Source organism: Xenopus laevis, chromosome 6S (assembly GCF_017654675.1).
Source record: "Xenopus laevis strain J_2021 chromosome 6S, Xenopus_laevis_v10.1, whole genome shotgun sequence".
NCBI classification, from domain to species: Eukaryota; Metazoa; Chordata; class Amphibia; order Anura; family Pipidae; genus Xenopus; species Xenopus laevis.
Window position 1 is genome coordinate 64,714,804 of NC_054382.1, and position 18,141 is coordinate 64,732,944.

General features: G+C 37.5%; 1 protein-coding gene across 1 annotated transcript in view; it reads right to left on the bottom strand.

Annotated features, from left to right (window-relative positions):
• LOC108720044 (unconventional myosin-X) overlaps positions 1 to 18,141 on the bottom strand; it is a 137,125-nt gene that overhangs the window by 33,640 nt on the left and 85,344 nt on the right. The window contains exons 16-19 of the mRNA XM_018269415.2: positions 18,040 to 18,108; positions 15,301 to 15,383; positions 13,551 to 13,659; positions 10,218 to 10,298 (exon numbers count right to left, since the gene is read on the bottom strand). Of these exons, the coding sequence (XP_018124904.1) occupies positions 10,218 to 10,298; positions 13,551 to 13,659; positions 15,301 to 15,383; positions 18,040 to 18,108 (342 nt within the window). The remainder of the gene's footprint in view (positions 1 to 10,217; positions 10,299 to 13,550; positions 13,660 to 15,300; positions 15,384 to 18,039; positions 18,109 to 18,141) is intronic.

Genomic DNA, 18,141 nt, shown 5'->3' on the forward strand with positions numbered 1-18,141 from the left:
TGAAGATCTTGAGAAATCTGTTTGCTGTCATGTAAAAGAGGAATTAGCTCCTGCAGCCTTGCTTTAATTAATGTAATACTATAAAATCATAAAACTGCTCATATAGGCCTATCTAGGGAAAACAAATGCAAAGGCTAGTCAAAAAAATCCTTTTTATGACTACAGAACTAGAAAGCAATCTTGTGAAAATATTTCTAACCTGACATCTCATAAATGTACTTAGAAATAAACTCCTAGCAATTTTGTATTCTTAAAAAGACCAACAATTAATCGATACTTTGGCCACAAAGGTGCTCTAAAGTGTTCTAAATCTTATGCTTCTTTCTTCAGTACAGAAACTCTGGTCTGGTTCTGGGAAAGGTGAGTATATTATATTAAAGCTCAAAAATCCTACAATAGGGCTGTCTAACTGGAGGGCTCTACTAACCCAGATTCTCTTAGCACTATATGTGCCCTGAACAGAGGATAGTAGATGCTAATTGGAAAAAGGTTGAAGTCCATGCTGGGTCCAGTCGGGCAGTTCTGTGCTCAACCCATACCCACTGACTTATAACCCGACTCAGACCTGCTGATGCTGACTCAATATATACTTCTCTCTCTCAGTGCCTGAAACCTGACTGCTTTGTGGGTATTACATTGGGAATCCGACCTTATGCAGGACTCTGGGCTGAACTGTAATGTGAAACACAAAAAAAAAACCCAGTTGCCAGTTTCATGAATTTCACTCTTATCAGTAAACAGTGGGGCCCCATTCTATTGGCACTCCTGTATTTGATCTGCGCATATATAAAACATCTGCTAGTTTGGTGAGGCTACCTTAACAGCTGATCGTTGCCAGTTATAGCACATATGGAATAATCAACTTATTGGATCATACTGTGGGCCTATGCAGACACATCTGGAAAGGTGTAAACGATAACATCTATAGAACTAATGTCAACCGGCATGACTGCATCCTTATTAATAAGTGCAGTTTACAATTGAATGAATTTAAATAAGCTAAATAAGCAATGTGGCAGCTGCTGGAACCAAGCTTTATATCACTAGTCAGAAGGCTACATTTTAGCTAACTAAAGGTTGGCATAAACAGGCCAACTGAGTCAGCAGCTTATTGGTCGGTTTAAAAATCTTGTCAGAGTGAGGACCGTATCTAGGGGTCACACTTGGGCCCAACAATCAGATAAGAAAAATTGTCTCTTTTGGTGACCACAAACAGTAAGGACCCCTGCCCCACTCACATAATTGCTCAGCCTGTGGGCTAAGGAAACAGTGGAAGTAAACATTGTAGAGATACAGTGCAAAATCCTGGAAACTAAATACAAAACAGACCAAAATCATTGTCTGGCCAAATTTTTCATTGCTAGTGGTCATATTCAATGCAGTTAGAGTTACAGAGTCCCAACACTGTAGATTTCCAATTCACTGTACATGTACAAAGCGGAATTGCTAGTTGAAAGAAAATTGGATACGCCAGGAGGTGATGTTAGTGTGTGCATTCAACATTTTGCATTATAATTTTCATGTACAAGTGAGAATGTATGATTTGACTAGCCATCTACTGTATATAGATGGCTAGTCTACATTTCTTCTCCAGGTCTAGTGCAACCCATCGTCCTCATAATGCCGAAAAACAGATTGAAAAGAAAAATACACTCCGCACCCCAGCACTAACACAACTACAGGCAAAAGCACACAAACATGGTTAGGAACATTCAAGAGAAATAAAAGCAAAGCGCAATATCCTACATGGTAAACATTTTACAATGTATCTGCATTTTATATCAAATCTATCAATTAATCTTGCAAAATGTGGGTAACTAATAATATCAAAACTAGTGCAGCAACCACAGTCACTCACTAGCAAGAGAAACCACCTACTAATATATATATATATATATATATATATATATAATACACAAAAGCCAGGAATATCTTGTAAATTATATCCTTATAAACAGTTTTGTTATCAGTTATAAACGGTGAGTTCTGATGTCATTTCTGTCACATGACTCACTGAAATTTGTGTATTATAATAAATAAAGTACCCCCAGTTGCAAAATATGAGGATATTAGTAGTTACCTCGGAGTTCCATGACCTGTATATGGTATATGGTCATGAAACTCCTCGGTAACTTATAATATCCTTATATTTTACAAAAGGGGGTACTTTATTCATGATATATATATATATATATATATATATATATATATATATATATATAAAAAACAGTCCACGAAAGCACTCACGGCCACGATGACAAAGGCTCCTTGTGAGCCGAAACATGTTGATACACCATACATGAATAAAAACTTTTTGCTATATGTTTGATGATCGTGGCCGTGAGTGCTTTAGTGGACTGTTGTTGATATTTTGGTTAGCACCCGGCAATTCATTAACTGAATGGTGAGTGCCGTTGAATTTTATATAAAAAAACCCCCAGCAAATGCAAGGTGACGGCACACCATGGACAGCTCAGCAACAAAGTCAATGTTTTCAAAAAAGTGGAGGTTTTTGTTGCTGAGATGTCCATGGTGTACAGTCACCTTGCATATATATATATATATATATATATATATATATATATATATATATATATATATATATATATATATATATATATATCCCCCTCCCCCATAGAAAGAGTTTTAAGTTATTTAGATTTCATGGCTCAGAGGAAGGAGGGCATACTAAAATGATATTTGATACTTAATAAAATGCCGCTTGAAAGGTTAGAAAAACATATGTCTGCAAATTAAGCAAGATAAGTGCTAACAGTTTGACAGCACATATAGAATTAAGAGATTTCTCTATATATTTTATTGGGGATATGCTATAGCATGATCATATATCATAACAGCATGTATTATTATTTTTACAAACAATTTAATACTGATAAATTGTAACATATCAAGCCTACTAAAATCACATGAAATTCTATAAGCTGTAATATCCTACTTGTGCCAAGTGTTATGGAATTACTCACATAGATATGTAACAGAATCTGTCGCTGTTGCCGGTATGGTATTAATAATCTTGTTTGTTATGGCACATTAAGAGCAAAACTAGGGACTCTATATCAAATTAAACACATGCAAGTAACTGTGATTAGTGCTCTGTATCTGCTACTGCAGCATTGTACAAAAGGAGCCCCATGTAAATCATCCAGATATGAATTTAGGTAATGTCTTTTCTACTGCTCGTTGTTCTCAGTACAGGTTGCACTGGCTCCTACCTTATAAAATCCTGTCTGAGACATGAACAAAAAATGAATGAGGAACCTACCTTCCTTTCACCTAGCTCTCTCCTTCAGTTTGTTTCCTCTCAGACAGGCAAGTTGCCTCTCTGAGTTGCTTGCAGTCACAGTGCAAGCACACAAAAAAGGCTTTCTTCTGCAGGCTGGTATTTCAAGTCTCCCATGTGATATCTGGCTGAGCTTGTTTAATTCATTCCTTTAGTAAAGGAAAGTCACTCTTGGGAAAGGACAGCCCAGCAAGTTTGTGCACAGTAAGAAAAAAAGCTGGAGGTACAGGTTTAAATCAAAAACACACCCTGAAATTGGCCTGAAAAACTCTTGCTAAGCCTTCTCGTATGATCATTTTTAGGCATTAAGTTACCAAAGGGTAAAAAGCTTGTCCACAGATCTTTATTCACCTGTATAGGATTACATGTAGGGACATTTATTAAGGGGCTAAAATAAAATAAGTGCAGCAACCCAGAATCCGATATTAGGGAACAGATATCTATGTAATATCCCTCTAGCAAACCATTTCAAGCTCTTTTTTTTCCAGCATTTAATACATATGAGCAATACAGGGTAATGCAATAAGGGTAAAGTTAGCCCAGGTCTAGTAAAGGATGACAAGATTAAATGTTTGTTTTCAAACACCTGACCACTAAATGCTACTTGCTGAATGGCTGTTATGAGTTGCTCGACTAGTGGCAAATGTTGCCCCTTTTATTACATTACCCCCATGTGTAATAAAATGAACAACGTTTGCACAGCTACAGCAACTCATAGCACCAAATAAGATGTTTGCTTTTAAACAGCTGATCAGTAAATTGTACCTGGTATTGGTTATTACACTTGTAGCAAATTTTACAATTTTTATATTGTAATATCCCAATAGATTATGATTAATTGAAATGCATAGAATAATGAATTCTTCATCCTCAGTGTGTTTAGCCTGTGCTGCTACCAGAGCTGAATGAATCTTATTTGAGAATGATCAATGGCTGCCTGATTAAAGGAACAGTAACATCAAAAAATGTGTTACTCTAAAAAGTTTTTTAGAGTTATAAAAATATAATACAGTGTTGCCCTGCACTAGTAAAACGGCTGTGTTTGCTTCAGAAACACTACAATTGTTTATATAAAAACTCTGCTGTGTAGCAATGGCACCAATCAAAGGAGAAATGCTCAGGTTACACAGCAGATAAGCTCTGTAAAACATAATGGTGTTATCTGTTATTCACTATTTAAGCTGTGCCATATAGCCGTTTTTTTAGTTTCTGCCATTGCTACACATCAGCTTGTTTATATGAACTATAGTAGTGTTTCTGAAGCAAACAGATCAGTTTAACCAGCGCAGGACAACACTACATGATATTTTCATTACTTTAAAACACTTTCATATTTTGGTGTTACAGTTCCTTTAATTCTTGCTACCATTAACAAGCACCAATGTTTTTATATAGTTGAAAGGTGCATGTTTGTTGCACCCTGCAAGCATATTTGTAGATCAACCTATTGCAGATCAACCCGTTTTCCCGAATGGAAAACTAAAGCAACATACAACCTGATTTTTTACATGTATCCAGTGAACACTCCACTTGGATTAGCAGAGTACTAAACTTTCCACTCAAGAGCTTCAATCTAAAAATGTATTGGTAGATCAGTGCAAGCTGGCACATTTTCCACACTTTGCACTGTGCCTTGTCACCAGGTCCTGAGGGACCTGAGCTTTTCTTGTGAATACAGTTCTGCCTGTTTTAGCCAGTGCTGCATTCATGAGGGGTAGACTGAGAGAGGCATGTAGGTGTCCACTCCCCTACCCCATAACTGTACAAGTTGTGCCAGCAGGTGTAGGGTGGATTGGAACCCTATATTTACTGGCTGCCCTATAGCAAATTGGTAAGGACAGAGATACCATGTACTCTTTGCACTGTAAGACCCCAGGCACACATGCTTATTGAATGAGCACTGAAGAATGCAATATTGCTCTCCTTATTGCTCTAGTTCTTGAGCCTGGGGTATTTGTAAAGGAGACCTTGCATATTCTGCACTGAGTTGAATCAGACAGTATGAGCTCCATGTAGTCTGCCTATTCCACCAAAGAGTCAATTGATACTTCAGCATGATTTCACATGACACTGTTAGCACACTTTACAATTTGACCTTACATAAAACTGTTTTAGGGGGTGCAGGGGCTTGGCATCTTAAATTCTGCACATATTTTCTGTCCAAAGCCTAATTAAAATCTCTTTTGTTTCTTATAAGCATCTTTAAAGGACAGCAGTTCTCTGAACAAAACTGTAATTGGTGCTGTTAAAACTATACAATGTCTGGAGTTAATTAAGCATGGGTTCATTCTATAAAGACTCAGCTTTAAGATATTTTGAATTGTGAGGAGAATCCCTGCAGTTTAGAAACAAATAATTCTTCAGAATGGGCAGTTTTGAGGAGGGCAACCTGTTGCAAGTGCACCCTGGCTGCAGCTCTAATTTACTGGGGCCTGCATGATTCCTTTATGTAATGAGCATTGTGTTGCTCCCCTAGGTCATCACCAAGGAGACCTAGTTAACTGGATATTAATGAGGCAGGGTTACCTTCTTTCTATATAAGGTCTATGCATTTATAAATACTCACAATAATACAGCACAAACTAAATGTTTTACTATAAAAATAAATGGAAACACATATTGTACATATTGAACATAGTTCCAAACTTTACAAACATTCCATTAACCTACAACTCCCAATATACAGGTTGATAGATTTGGGAGCCAAGTATCTCATGTGCTTTTTATTACATTCATATATATTTTGCTAAAGGTTTTTCACAGGGCAAGAAATGTTTGCTGATTGGGTGGGAAAAGTCTTTTTTGTAAGCTGTCTAATTCTCTGCATGTATAGGCACCTAATGCTTTGTTTATCAGCCATTGTTTCTTGGGGCAATGTCACATAAATCACCACAGATCACTTCCCAACAACAACTCTAAGAAGTGCTGTAGGTTGCACTGCTGTATTTATAGAATCAACAGAGGATTCAATGCAGGTTCAATGACATTCCATAATTCCTTAAAGTTTTCCTTCACATACAATTCTACAGCAGCAAGAAAGACGGACAAGAATTACCAATAAAAAAAAAAAACACCCCATAGTAACGAAAACAGTGGAATTAAAACACGCCAGGAATGTCTTTGTCACACTTTATAACTTGCAATTTAGCACTTTAGAATAAAAGCCAAAGCACAGTGGGATGATGAACAAAAGAATGTTAAGAGGGAGCAGGTGAAAAAAATGATATGTTTTGTTAAACAGCATTGGATGTAGGAATTAATAAAAAAACACTATGCATATTTTCATCTTTATTCCCATACATAAATGAATTATAAGACTCTTTGACACTGGCAAAGTCAATGAACATTCAGTACAAAGGGGATAATGTATCCAACACCATATAAGTTTGTTAGGTATCACAAGGAGTTGTGTACTGTATTTTTAAGGGCAATGATACACGGGCTAGTTACCAGCATTTTGAACCCACCCGCTGAACTAGAAATTTTGCAGGTACCACAGGCTGGGTTGCTCCTCTGTTGACTTTAATGGTAATTGCCATTGAAGTTATGGGTCAAGCAATTTTTCGCTGAAACAATTTTACAATTTAAAACATAAAATGGAAGACACACACATACTACATTTCAAATGACAACCAAAACTTCCCCTCTGAGGCCCTTTTCCTTGCCCTTTACAGCACCACTGGTTACTGTCAAAAGTGGCCCTATCTTTGTACCTGCTATAAAAATGCAGTTGCACACCAGGGTTGTCAGAGATCATCTTGTGCCATTTTGGATCCACTTCTGTCAGTATGGCAACAATGAATATGCAGGAGAATAGGTAGTTGAAGCCAATCTGGACCTATCTTCAACTGGCATGATCCAAAGCAGTGTTTGTCAACCCAAAAGGTCAGCACCTTTGACAGTGACCGGTGGTATAGGAGGAAGCCTTGTTCTCCTTCAATGTTAAAGTTTAAAAGAAGCCTGACACCCTAAAATGCTGCAGCCTCAAAGAAGCAAGGCTGTGCCAGGGAACAGAGATATAGTTTATTGTAATTATAGACTGGTTGTGATGTCCCTGGATATATATTGTGCAACACTGTATATTTTTTAATATCCTGGCAAGGCAGCCACCTATCTAATGTAAGGGTTTCAAAATGTTTTTTATTTATGAGCTACTAATGCATGTAGCTTGAAAGGTTGGAGTGATCTCATGCGGTGATCCATTTTTAAACCACACCTACCTATTTTAGCACCATCAACTTGAAGGATCACCTACATTTTAAGTAATGTTCACAATTTCCTACTTTCATTACGGTAATTTGCAGCATTTTATACCATAGGGCCCCTGCATTGTATGTCACAGCATTTCATAAGACTGGGGCAGCAAGATGTCACAAAATAACCTAAAAATACATGACAGTTGTATCAGCAACATATGTCACAGTGCAGAGGCACAAAACAGATTTGAAGAGAGACATGCTTAATCAACCTCTGCCAAGCTCTATTACTTTGTGGATCAGTGCATGTTACCCAGATCCATGGTAATATTTAATCCATCCCATGTAGTTTTAGAAAGCATCTCCAAGGCAGCATTGCAGTCACCACATCTGACCTTAAATTGTTGATGTCTGTGATCTGTAGCCCCATACAGTGTTTCTCCTGAACCTGTGGTTTTCTTCTCTCCAGATGTATTGGAAACGTACATATGGAGTCTTTAGAAGCAATGGGGAATCTAGTGCCACATGCAGAGCTAAATTCCACACTTTGCACTTCTAAAGTTCCACTGGTGAACAGTGGACAGCTTAGTTGTACACTGCACCGCCCTTGATAGCTGATTTTTGCGTTCATCCCTGCTCCCAGTTTAGGAACATATCTTAGGTATCTGACAGTACAATCTTTCATGAAGAGAATTCAATAATTTTACAGCTCTCACTGTATAAAAACAGTTTTTAACCATTTACATGAAGCCTCCATTCATCTTATCACAAATAATTCCCTTGTGTCTTCTGTAAAGACCTACTGGAGAGTAAGGCATTCAAAACGTAGGGGGTGATTTTGTGATTGTGACTTTTTTTTAAGAAATCTGACTTTTAAAAAATCCCAAAGTTTTCAGAATTTATTAAACCTAGAGGATGGAAAAGTCAGAATCAAAAAATCCGGCATCTGAGACCTGTCGAGGTTGCATATAAGTCAATGAGAAAAATCCCAATGATTTTTTGATGTACTACTGGGTTTCGTGCAATACCCCAAAGTTTTCGGGCAAAAGAAATCTGAGTTTTCGGGTGAAAAATCCAAAATGTAAATGTAATAATAAATAAGCATAAAAAATCCGAGTGGAAATGTTGAGATAAAATCGGATTTTGATAAATAACCCCCATACTGTATGTTGTGATATCCAGGCACAACTCTAGATGGCATTACCAGTGCTTTGTAAAGTGGAAGAATTGCCCTCTCTGCCTTTAAATGTACACAGGACAGTTTAAATTCAGGACAGTTTATTGAGGGCCCTTGCTGCTATTCACTGACATTGATGCTACAGTTTATCTTAGTTTAATATTATTCTATTTTCGTCTCATTAAAGGTATGAGTATCTTTTATATACTTTTTATATATTTTTAAATCTGAAATACATAACCCACAGTTACCAACACTGAATCTCATCTACCAATGAACCCTCAAAGAATTCAACTCTCCAACATAGTTTTGTATTGAAAACACAGATTTTTTAAAAATGCCCCTCCAAAGTCATTAATAATAGAATAAAGAGTAGACCAAAGGAATAGCACTCCAATACAGTTAACTTAAGTACAAAGTACATTTCTTTAGTCAGTTCTGCATCCATGTACAAATAGCACTACAATGACCGAAGACCATAGTGAGTTAATTTATTTGTAATGTTTCCTGGTTTATTAAGAGATCACTAGGCCCAACAAAGCATGTTTTCAAAACGGCCACGTATCTTAAGATAATCAAATGTTTTCATGTCTGAGTTTTGTGGGTGAGAGAAACAGCACTGGCTCAATGATTCTTAAAACAGTGAGAGAGCACACCTGTTGCAGTGCAACACTTTGCCTGCTGTGCTATACTACTTCCATTTGCAACAGCAGCACAGGTATATCACAGCTGTTGTAGGACAGACAGCAATGGTGATCATGTCTGAGAGCTCTTTTAGATTTTTCCCTCAGGGCAATCTTTCTAGCTGGATTCTCCCCAACATTTCACATAACCCGTTAACCTTATTGTAGTTTGTATATACCAAGGCAAATGGGTTTGAAAACCCCAATTAATATGTGAATATCTTAGAAGGATAGTTCTGCTCTTATCAGAATCTACCCCCCACTCACATTGTATTGGCACCAGGCTTTGCCCCCATCTTCACTGCAACTTAGCTCCACCAGTGTTTCACCATGGCCCTGCCCCTTCTCCACAGTGCTGTGGCCCTTTGAAGGTTACTCTTGTGTAAATTGCCCACTGACCATGCCCTGTCCTGCCCATGACCATCCAATGATGTTGCTTCCTGTTCTGCATATAGTTTTCAACCTTTTCAATTGTTGGGGTTTGAATATTTAAAATGCAGGTTACAGGTAAAAGAAGTGACTGGGAGAAGCTTTGTTGCTTGGACTCGTCCCTGCTTGCCATCAACGAAGCAATCCCAAGAAAGGCAAGATGAACGATTTTCACAAATGGGGCTACCTTGCCCAGGTACAGTAACGTATAGCAACTGATCATTATGTAGCGACTAGTCATCTGTTTAAGAGCAAACAACTTATTGGTTACCACAGGTTACTGTACCTGGGCAAGCTTAGTGTATTTCATTGTATGTATGTTTTATTTATAACTGAATACCTAGTGCATAAAACAGGACCACATCTAATGACACATGCTACGCATGCAGCTGATTGCATTTTAAAAGTAACCAGGCAGAAAGATATCTTACCTTGTGTATGTTTGGCTTGATGCAGCGAACAAAAAATGGATTTGATGTACTCAGTGTTGCCATTAAGGAATGAAGAGAGTTCTAAAAAAAATGAGTGAATGTCATGCAAAATCTAAAATCGTACAAAAGAAACTTCATATAAAACATTTTGCACCAGTACCCTCTGGTGGTGATTAGATGTGCAGCACATCATTTTAATGACATAAGGAATGTAATGTTTGGAATGGAACATACACTGCAAATGTTTGCAAAAGCCATTGGTCGCAAGCTGTGCGAGGAAGTCGAGGAGGTCTGTTATCAGTCAACTAAACATATACATTCTCCCATTACAATGGTAAAGTATTACAACCCATAGCATAGCAAAGCATTTACTGGTCACCTGCTTGTAGGCAAATATCTCATAAGTTTCATTGGTCAGTAAACCAAATCAGTCTATATTCTAAAGCCAATTCAAAAGTTACATGTAATGGTTTTGTTACCCCAGTAAATATGAGGTCACATTTATGTGAATATACAATCAAATGAAAACGTTTGGGAACCCCTCTTAATTCTTTGGAGTTTTGTTTATCATTGGCTGAACTTTCAAAGTAGCAACTTCCTTTTAATATATAACATGCCTTATGGAAACAGTAGTATTTCAGCAGTGACATAAAGTTTATTGGATTAACAGAAAATATGCATTATAACAAAATTAGACAGGTGCATAAATTTGGCCACCCCAACAGAGATATTACATCAATATTTAGTTGAGCCTCCATTTGCAAATGTAACAGCCTCTAGATGCCTCCTATACCCTTTGATGAGTGTCTGGATTCAGGATGTTGGTATTTTTGACCATTCGTCCATACATTCGTCTCCAGTTCAGTTAAATTTGATGGCTGCCGAGCATGGACAGCCTGCTTCATATCATCCCATGGATTTTCAATGATATTCAAGTCAGAGGCTGTGACGGCCATTCCAGAATATTGTGCTTCTCCCTGTGCATAAATGCCTTTGTAGATTTCGAAGTGTGTTTAGGGCCATTGTCTTGTTGGAATATCCAACCCCTGCCTTCAACTTTGTAACTGATACTTGAACATTATCCTGAAGAATTTGTTGATATTGGGTTGAATTCATCCGACCCTTGACTTTAACAAGGGCCCCAGTCCCTGAACTAGCCACACAAACCCACAGCATGATGGAACCTCCAGCAAATTTGAAAGTAGGTAGCAGGTGTTTTTCTTGGAATGGTGTGTTCTTCTTCTGCCATGCAAAGTACTTTTTGTTATGACTAAATAACTAAATTGTTGTCTCATCAGTACAAAGCACTTTGTTCCAAATGACTGTGATCTATGGATTGTCTGTAACTACTCTCACAATCCATTCCTTGGCCTGCCAGACCTGAGTTTTACAGCAACTGTGCCTGTGGCCTTCCATTTCCTGATTACATTCATTACAGTTGAAACGGACAGTTTATATCTCTTTCGTAGCCTTCCACTAAACCTTGATACTGAATAATCTTTGTATTCAGATCTTTTGAGAGTTGCTTTGAGGATCCCATGCTGTCACTCTTCAGAGGAGAGTCAAACAGAAGCACACCTTGAAATTGGCCACCTTAAAGTAGGTAGCAGGTGTTTTTTCTTGGAATGCTGTGTTCTTCTTCTGTCATGCGAAGCGCTTTTTGTTATGACAAAATAACTAAATTTTTGTCTCATCAGTCCAAAGCACTTTGTTCCAAAATGACTGTGATCTTTGGATTGTCTGTAACTATTCTCACAATCCATTCCTTGGCCTGCCAGACCTGGGTTTTACAGGAACTGTGCCTGTGGCCTTCCATTTCCTGATTACATTCCTTACAGTTGAAACGGACAGTTTAAATCTCTGAGATTTTTTGTAGCCTTCCCCTAAACCATGATACTGAATAATCTTTGTTTTCAGATCTTTTGAGAGTTGCTTTGAGGATCCCATGCTGTCACTCTTCAAAGGAGAGTCAAACAGAAGCACGACTTGCAATTGGCCACCTTAAATACTCAAATTTTTGAACCATACAACTGAATACTGCTTCACTAAAAAAATTTGTTCAGAAAACACACCAGATGTTCCTTGGAAATGAAAAACATACCACTGTTATCTTTTTTTGTTGAAAGTGGAGTAAATTATTATGCAGGCTGAGAGGGGTCCCAAACTTGTTCATATGACTATGTCTGTGCACATCAGTCTAGACAAGTTTTAAAGTTGATTTATATATTCAAAGTCCCACCAATAGGGGTCACTCATAAGCCCACACTGTGAGGGAGTTTAGACAGCACACCAGTAACATTGGCTCTGTGTGTTTCCCAGCCCATAGCACTTAAGCCCCTTGCGGTATTCTTATCCTTTGGTTTATTTAGCTCAGGCCTGCAACGTACATATGTTTATACCTACATAATGAGTAAAGCTGAACTTAATAGCACATATAACTTAAATACAGGTTGTGTCAATGTGAAAGGATTTTATATTCGGTGTAATTCAGGAGCCTCCCGTACTATCATAAGAAGTTATTATTTGAGTGCTGCTTTAATCAGCAACCAGCAGCTTCTAGTGTGGCTCTTAGCATCTACAGGCATTTAACCAAGTGACTATTGAGAGGTGATTTTAGATGACTTATGTGCAGATTTATTATGTGGTGTAAAAAAACTGAGTAATACTTCAACACAAATTGGCAGGCATCATAACAATGGTATAAAAATGGCATAATTTTCTTTTAATGACTTCGGCTGGAAAAGTCTGAAGCGCTTTAAAATAATGGTGGAAAATCTGTAATTTGCACGGCATACAATAAAACACACCTTGCTAAATTCACCATTTATTTTACACAGCTTTTTGCACCGCTTTTTTCCCCAGTAAATTTAATTTTACACAGCGTACTAAACAGGCCTCTTAAGCTGCCAAGTATGACAAAATAGTAGCAGTTGGAACTTAAAGGGGCAGTTCACCTTTAAGTTAACTTTTAGTATGTTATAGAATTGCAAATTGTCTCAGAATATCACTCCCTACATCATACTAAATTTTAATTTAAGGGTGATCAACCCCTTTAACAGCAACTATACATGAAAAGTGTAAACTAAATAATCGTGTTTAGCTAACCATACATATATTAGATACAGTTATATTATATGACTATAATGAGTCTCTATGATTGGGTATATCTGGGCAACCCCCCCCCCCTTATGCTGCTCTTTGAACAATCTTTTATCTCAGATGCCAGTTACTATGTATACAAAGTAGATATAACAAGCAATTTAAGGAACAAAAAAGCAGCATACAGTATCTGTTTCTAATTTGATTAATTTATTTGGTCAACTATAAACATACCTTAAACTGCAGGCTGACAGTGGGCTTTTTATGCTTGTTTCCAGATTTAAACGTTTCTTGATTATGTCTACTTGAAACATGTTCAAACAAATCATATATGTAATCAAGCCTAATGAAGGTAAAAAGAAAAGACACAAAATAAGTACTCTGTAACTATGCCATCAATGCTAAAAAAATATTAGTGTTTCTGATCATGAAAGATTTCCATTTATAGAATTATCTTGATCAACAATATGGTGGAACTAATATGATATGTTTGCTTTGGGTTTAAAAGCCTATAGTAACTAATACAGCATTTTGTATTTTGCAGTTTGAAAACTATTTAAAGTTTGTAATCAGTTCATAAAAAAATGACCGCCTATTATTACATTGCCTGATTGCTCAGTTTTACATTTGTTTTGACATGGGTATTCACTTACACTCATTCCAAATTATTGTATGCATGATCTTAAAGAGGGAAAGGCACCTTTGTGCTCCAGATGTTGCAGGAGCACACAAAACTTCCTTAGGGGGTTGTAAATAGGGGAAACAGCCCTAAGCATCGTGTATGAGAAGATGTGTGGGAACTCCTGCACTGAGAGCAAACATGGAATCCACATGTTGCCTTTAGTAACATGTAGACTATAGAGCATATTAATGGCAAAGATCCGAGTGCCTGCCCCTGGTGGTGACATAACAGCCCGTTGGAGGAGTACCAACTCCCCGAAATACCTGATATTGAAATCCACACAGTTAATTGAATGGGCTTCATGGATATGTGCCCCACACTACATCATTTGCCATTGTCATTGTACTGGAAGATATAATTGTGCAACATCTTGACCTATTGTATACTGGGTGATACTTGGAACTTTGTCTGACTAGTTCTGGTGTCCAAACACCTAGGGGCAGATTTACAAAGCTCGAGTGAAGGATTCGAATTAAAAAAACTTCGAATTTCGAAGTGTTTTTTGGGCTACTTCGACCATCGAATGGGCTACTTCGACCTTCGACTACTACTTTGACTTCGAATCGAACGTTTCGAACTAAAAATCGTTCGACTATTCGACCATTCGATAGTCGAAGTACTGTCTCTTTAAGAAAAACTTCGACCCCCTACTTCGGCAGCTAAAAGCTACCGAAGTCAATGTTAGCCTATGGGGAAGGTCCCCATAGGCTTGCCTGTGATTTTTTGATCGAAGGATATTCCTTCGATCGTTGTATTAAAATCCTTCGATTCGAAGGATTTAATCGTTCGATCGAACGAATAATCCTTTGATCGTTCGATCGCAGGATTTGCGCTAAATCATTTGACTTCGATATTCGAAGTCGAACGATTTTAGTTCCTAGTCGAATATCGAGGGTTAATTAACCCTCGATATTCGACCCTTCTTACATCTGCCCCTTAAATTTGCTTTAAGGTAGGTTTTCAGCTGAGAATCACTTAAGAGTGCAAGTGCTGTTTTACTGATTTTAACTCTATTCCCATTTGGGAGTTGGCAGGGGAATATTTCATGCATTTAAAACTCCATTCTTAGGTGGTAAAAACATGGCGTTTTTTCGACTGTAAAGTGCTGCCTATGCCAGTTCTATGATCTTAGATCTAAGAATCAGGCAAAACATACCTCGATACTGTATAAGGGTTTCATATCATGTCCAGCAAATGACTGTGACATTAAAAACAGTGCTAAAAGAATATACCATAACCATATTTTGCCGTGATTTGTAGAATTTAATGAATTTCTGCATGGGCAATTAATTTGGTTCCTACCTGCTTTCACGTAAAAGATTCAGAAGGTCATCCCGAAATGTGTCTCGGTTCTTTTCAAGAGTACCTCTTACATCATACGAAACCTTTACACAGAAACAAAGGACTGCAATGTAAAGTAATGCAAATATAATAAAAACTGCAAAGAGAATAATTTAAATTCAAAAGCAAATATAAGAAGCATATGTCACAATGCCTGAGGATACTGGGAATGTGAATCACATTGTTGCCAGTTTCAATTTTCCAATAAAGTATAAGGCAGTGGCTGGGTTCAATTGCACCCAAGGCAGGCAGGCGGTTCACGCACATGCAAATCCACTGCACAGATTATGTCAGGAAGTGGGGGGCCAGGTTGCACGGTCTGCACCCGAGCCCAGAGATGGGTATTTACGTTACTGGTAGAAGGTGAAAGACTTAAACAACAAATGCTAGCTGAAGGCTAGAAAGAAGTGACAGTGACACTGTATGTCTTGAAAGATCAAGGAAGCAGTTAAACTCAAAGCCATTGTCATGGTAAAGCTATAAGTGATTTCATGAACTGAACTAGCAATGGCAGTTGTCATGCAATCAAGAGATAGAAGGAGCACAGAATGCTTTGTGTACAAATATATGAAGTCAATAAAGAAAATTGCTAATATATACAATACATGGCAAGTACCAAATTATGTTGGTGGTTTCACCATCAATACAGAAAGGGCTTATTTGCTACAAAGTATTCCAGTTTCAGAAATCCACCAGTAGTAGTAGTGAAGTATGGTTCATAGGAGGGGTTGAAAATACTTTGGATCTCTTTTTAGTAAGCATGATTATATGAATAGTAACAAAATGGCTCAAGCGAGGTATATATATATTAATAACAATTATAATGGGCCAAATGGGTTGGGGTGTCCACAAACAAACCAACTGAAATTTATATACAAGAATTGGGACTCAACCCCCACACCATGTGCCCAAGAAATACTGTGATATTGTAAATAATCAAACATAATACTCTGGTTAAAATGAACTTTAAAACAAGCAGCTCTGCATGTGGAAAGAGGGATCACTCTATTATAGATACTTTACCCCATCGACCTATTCTGTGAATCAGGTGTAAAGAAATTGCATTCAAACAAGATAAATTAAATGCTGTTCTATCTGCATATAAGAGACAGAAAGTTAAGCGACCTACACAATGTGATATATATTAGGGATGCACCGAATCCACTATTTTGGATTCGGCCGAACCCCCGAATCCTTTGCGAAAGATTCGGCCGAATACCGAAACTAATCTGAACCCTAATTTGCTTATGCAAATTATGGGTGGGAAAGGGGAAATTTTTTTAATTCCTTGTTTTGTTACAAAAAATTACGCAAGATCCCTCCCCATCCCTAATTTGCATATGCAAATTAGGATTCGGCCGGGCAGAAGGATTCGGTGCATCCCTAATCCTGGATTCGGTGCATCCCTAATATATATTATGAACACATAACTAATGCAATAAAAAGCAAGCAACCTATATTGAGGTAAATGAGTCCTTAGTAATCATGTAGGGAGAATGAATCCCAGGATTTGTGGTGCGCCCCAAAGTCCCAAGTAGCATAAAGAACTTCTTTTTTTTTTGGTTCTCTATGCTACTGGGGACTTTGCGCACCACAAATCCTGGGATTCATTTTCCGTACATGATTATTAAGGACTCATTTACCTCAATATAGTTTGCTTGCATTTTATTTCATTAGTTATGTGTTCACAATATATATATGACATTTTGTAGGTCGACTTACTATTCTGTCTCTTATATGTAGATAGAACAGCATTTAATTTATCTTGTTTGCATGCAATTTCTTTACACCTCATTCACAGAATCGGTGGATGGGGTAAAGTATCTATAATAGATGGATCCCTCTTTCCACATGCAGCGTTGCTTGTTTTTAAGTTGATTTTAACCAGAGTATTATGGCATTGTGGTGAATAAATATTGCCTTTTTAAGTTTATGTTTGATTATTTACAATATCACAGTATTTCTTGGGCACATGGTGTGGGGGTTGAGTCCCAATTCTTGTATATAAATTTCATGTTTATATGAAGTTATTACAGTTTTGGCCCAGGGTTTTATAGATTTGCCATGCTCATGTCAGAAAGGTTTATATCTTCATCTAGACATATCCATTGGTCTCTTGTAGATTTTCTTTGCTTTTGCATTTAGATTGTTGACTAAGGGCCACATTTACAAAGCTCGAGTGAAGGATTCGAATTAAAAAAACTTCGAATTTCGAAGTGTTTTTTTGGCTACTTCGACCATCGAATGGGCTACTTGACCTTCGACTACTACTTCGACTTTGAATCGAACGATTCGAACTAAAAATCGTTCGACTATTCGACCATTCGATAATCGAAGTACTGTCTCTTTAAGAAAAACTTCGACCCCCTAGTTCGGCAGCTAAAAGCTACCGAACTCAATGTTAGCCTATGGGGAAGGTCCCCATAGGCTTGCCTGCGTTTTTTTGATCGAAGGATATTCCTTCGATCGTTGGATTAAAATCCTTCGATCGTTCGATCGCAGGATTTGCGCTAAATCGTTCGACTTCGATATTCGAAGTCGAACGATTTTAGTTCCTGGTCGAATATCGAGGGTTAATTAACCCTCGATATTCGACCCTTAGTAAATCTGCCCCTTAATGTCTCTTTTTAATCTCACAAGGTAATTACTTAATTATATCAGAACCTAATATTTACAGAATTGGAATTCTTAAGCAATTACCTCTCCAGCGTAATGCTTTACTCCAAAGTTGTGAACAGCAACACGTGGCTTCACGTAGAAATGATTATTCTAAAAAGAAATAACAACTCATTGTTGATTAAT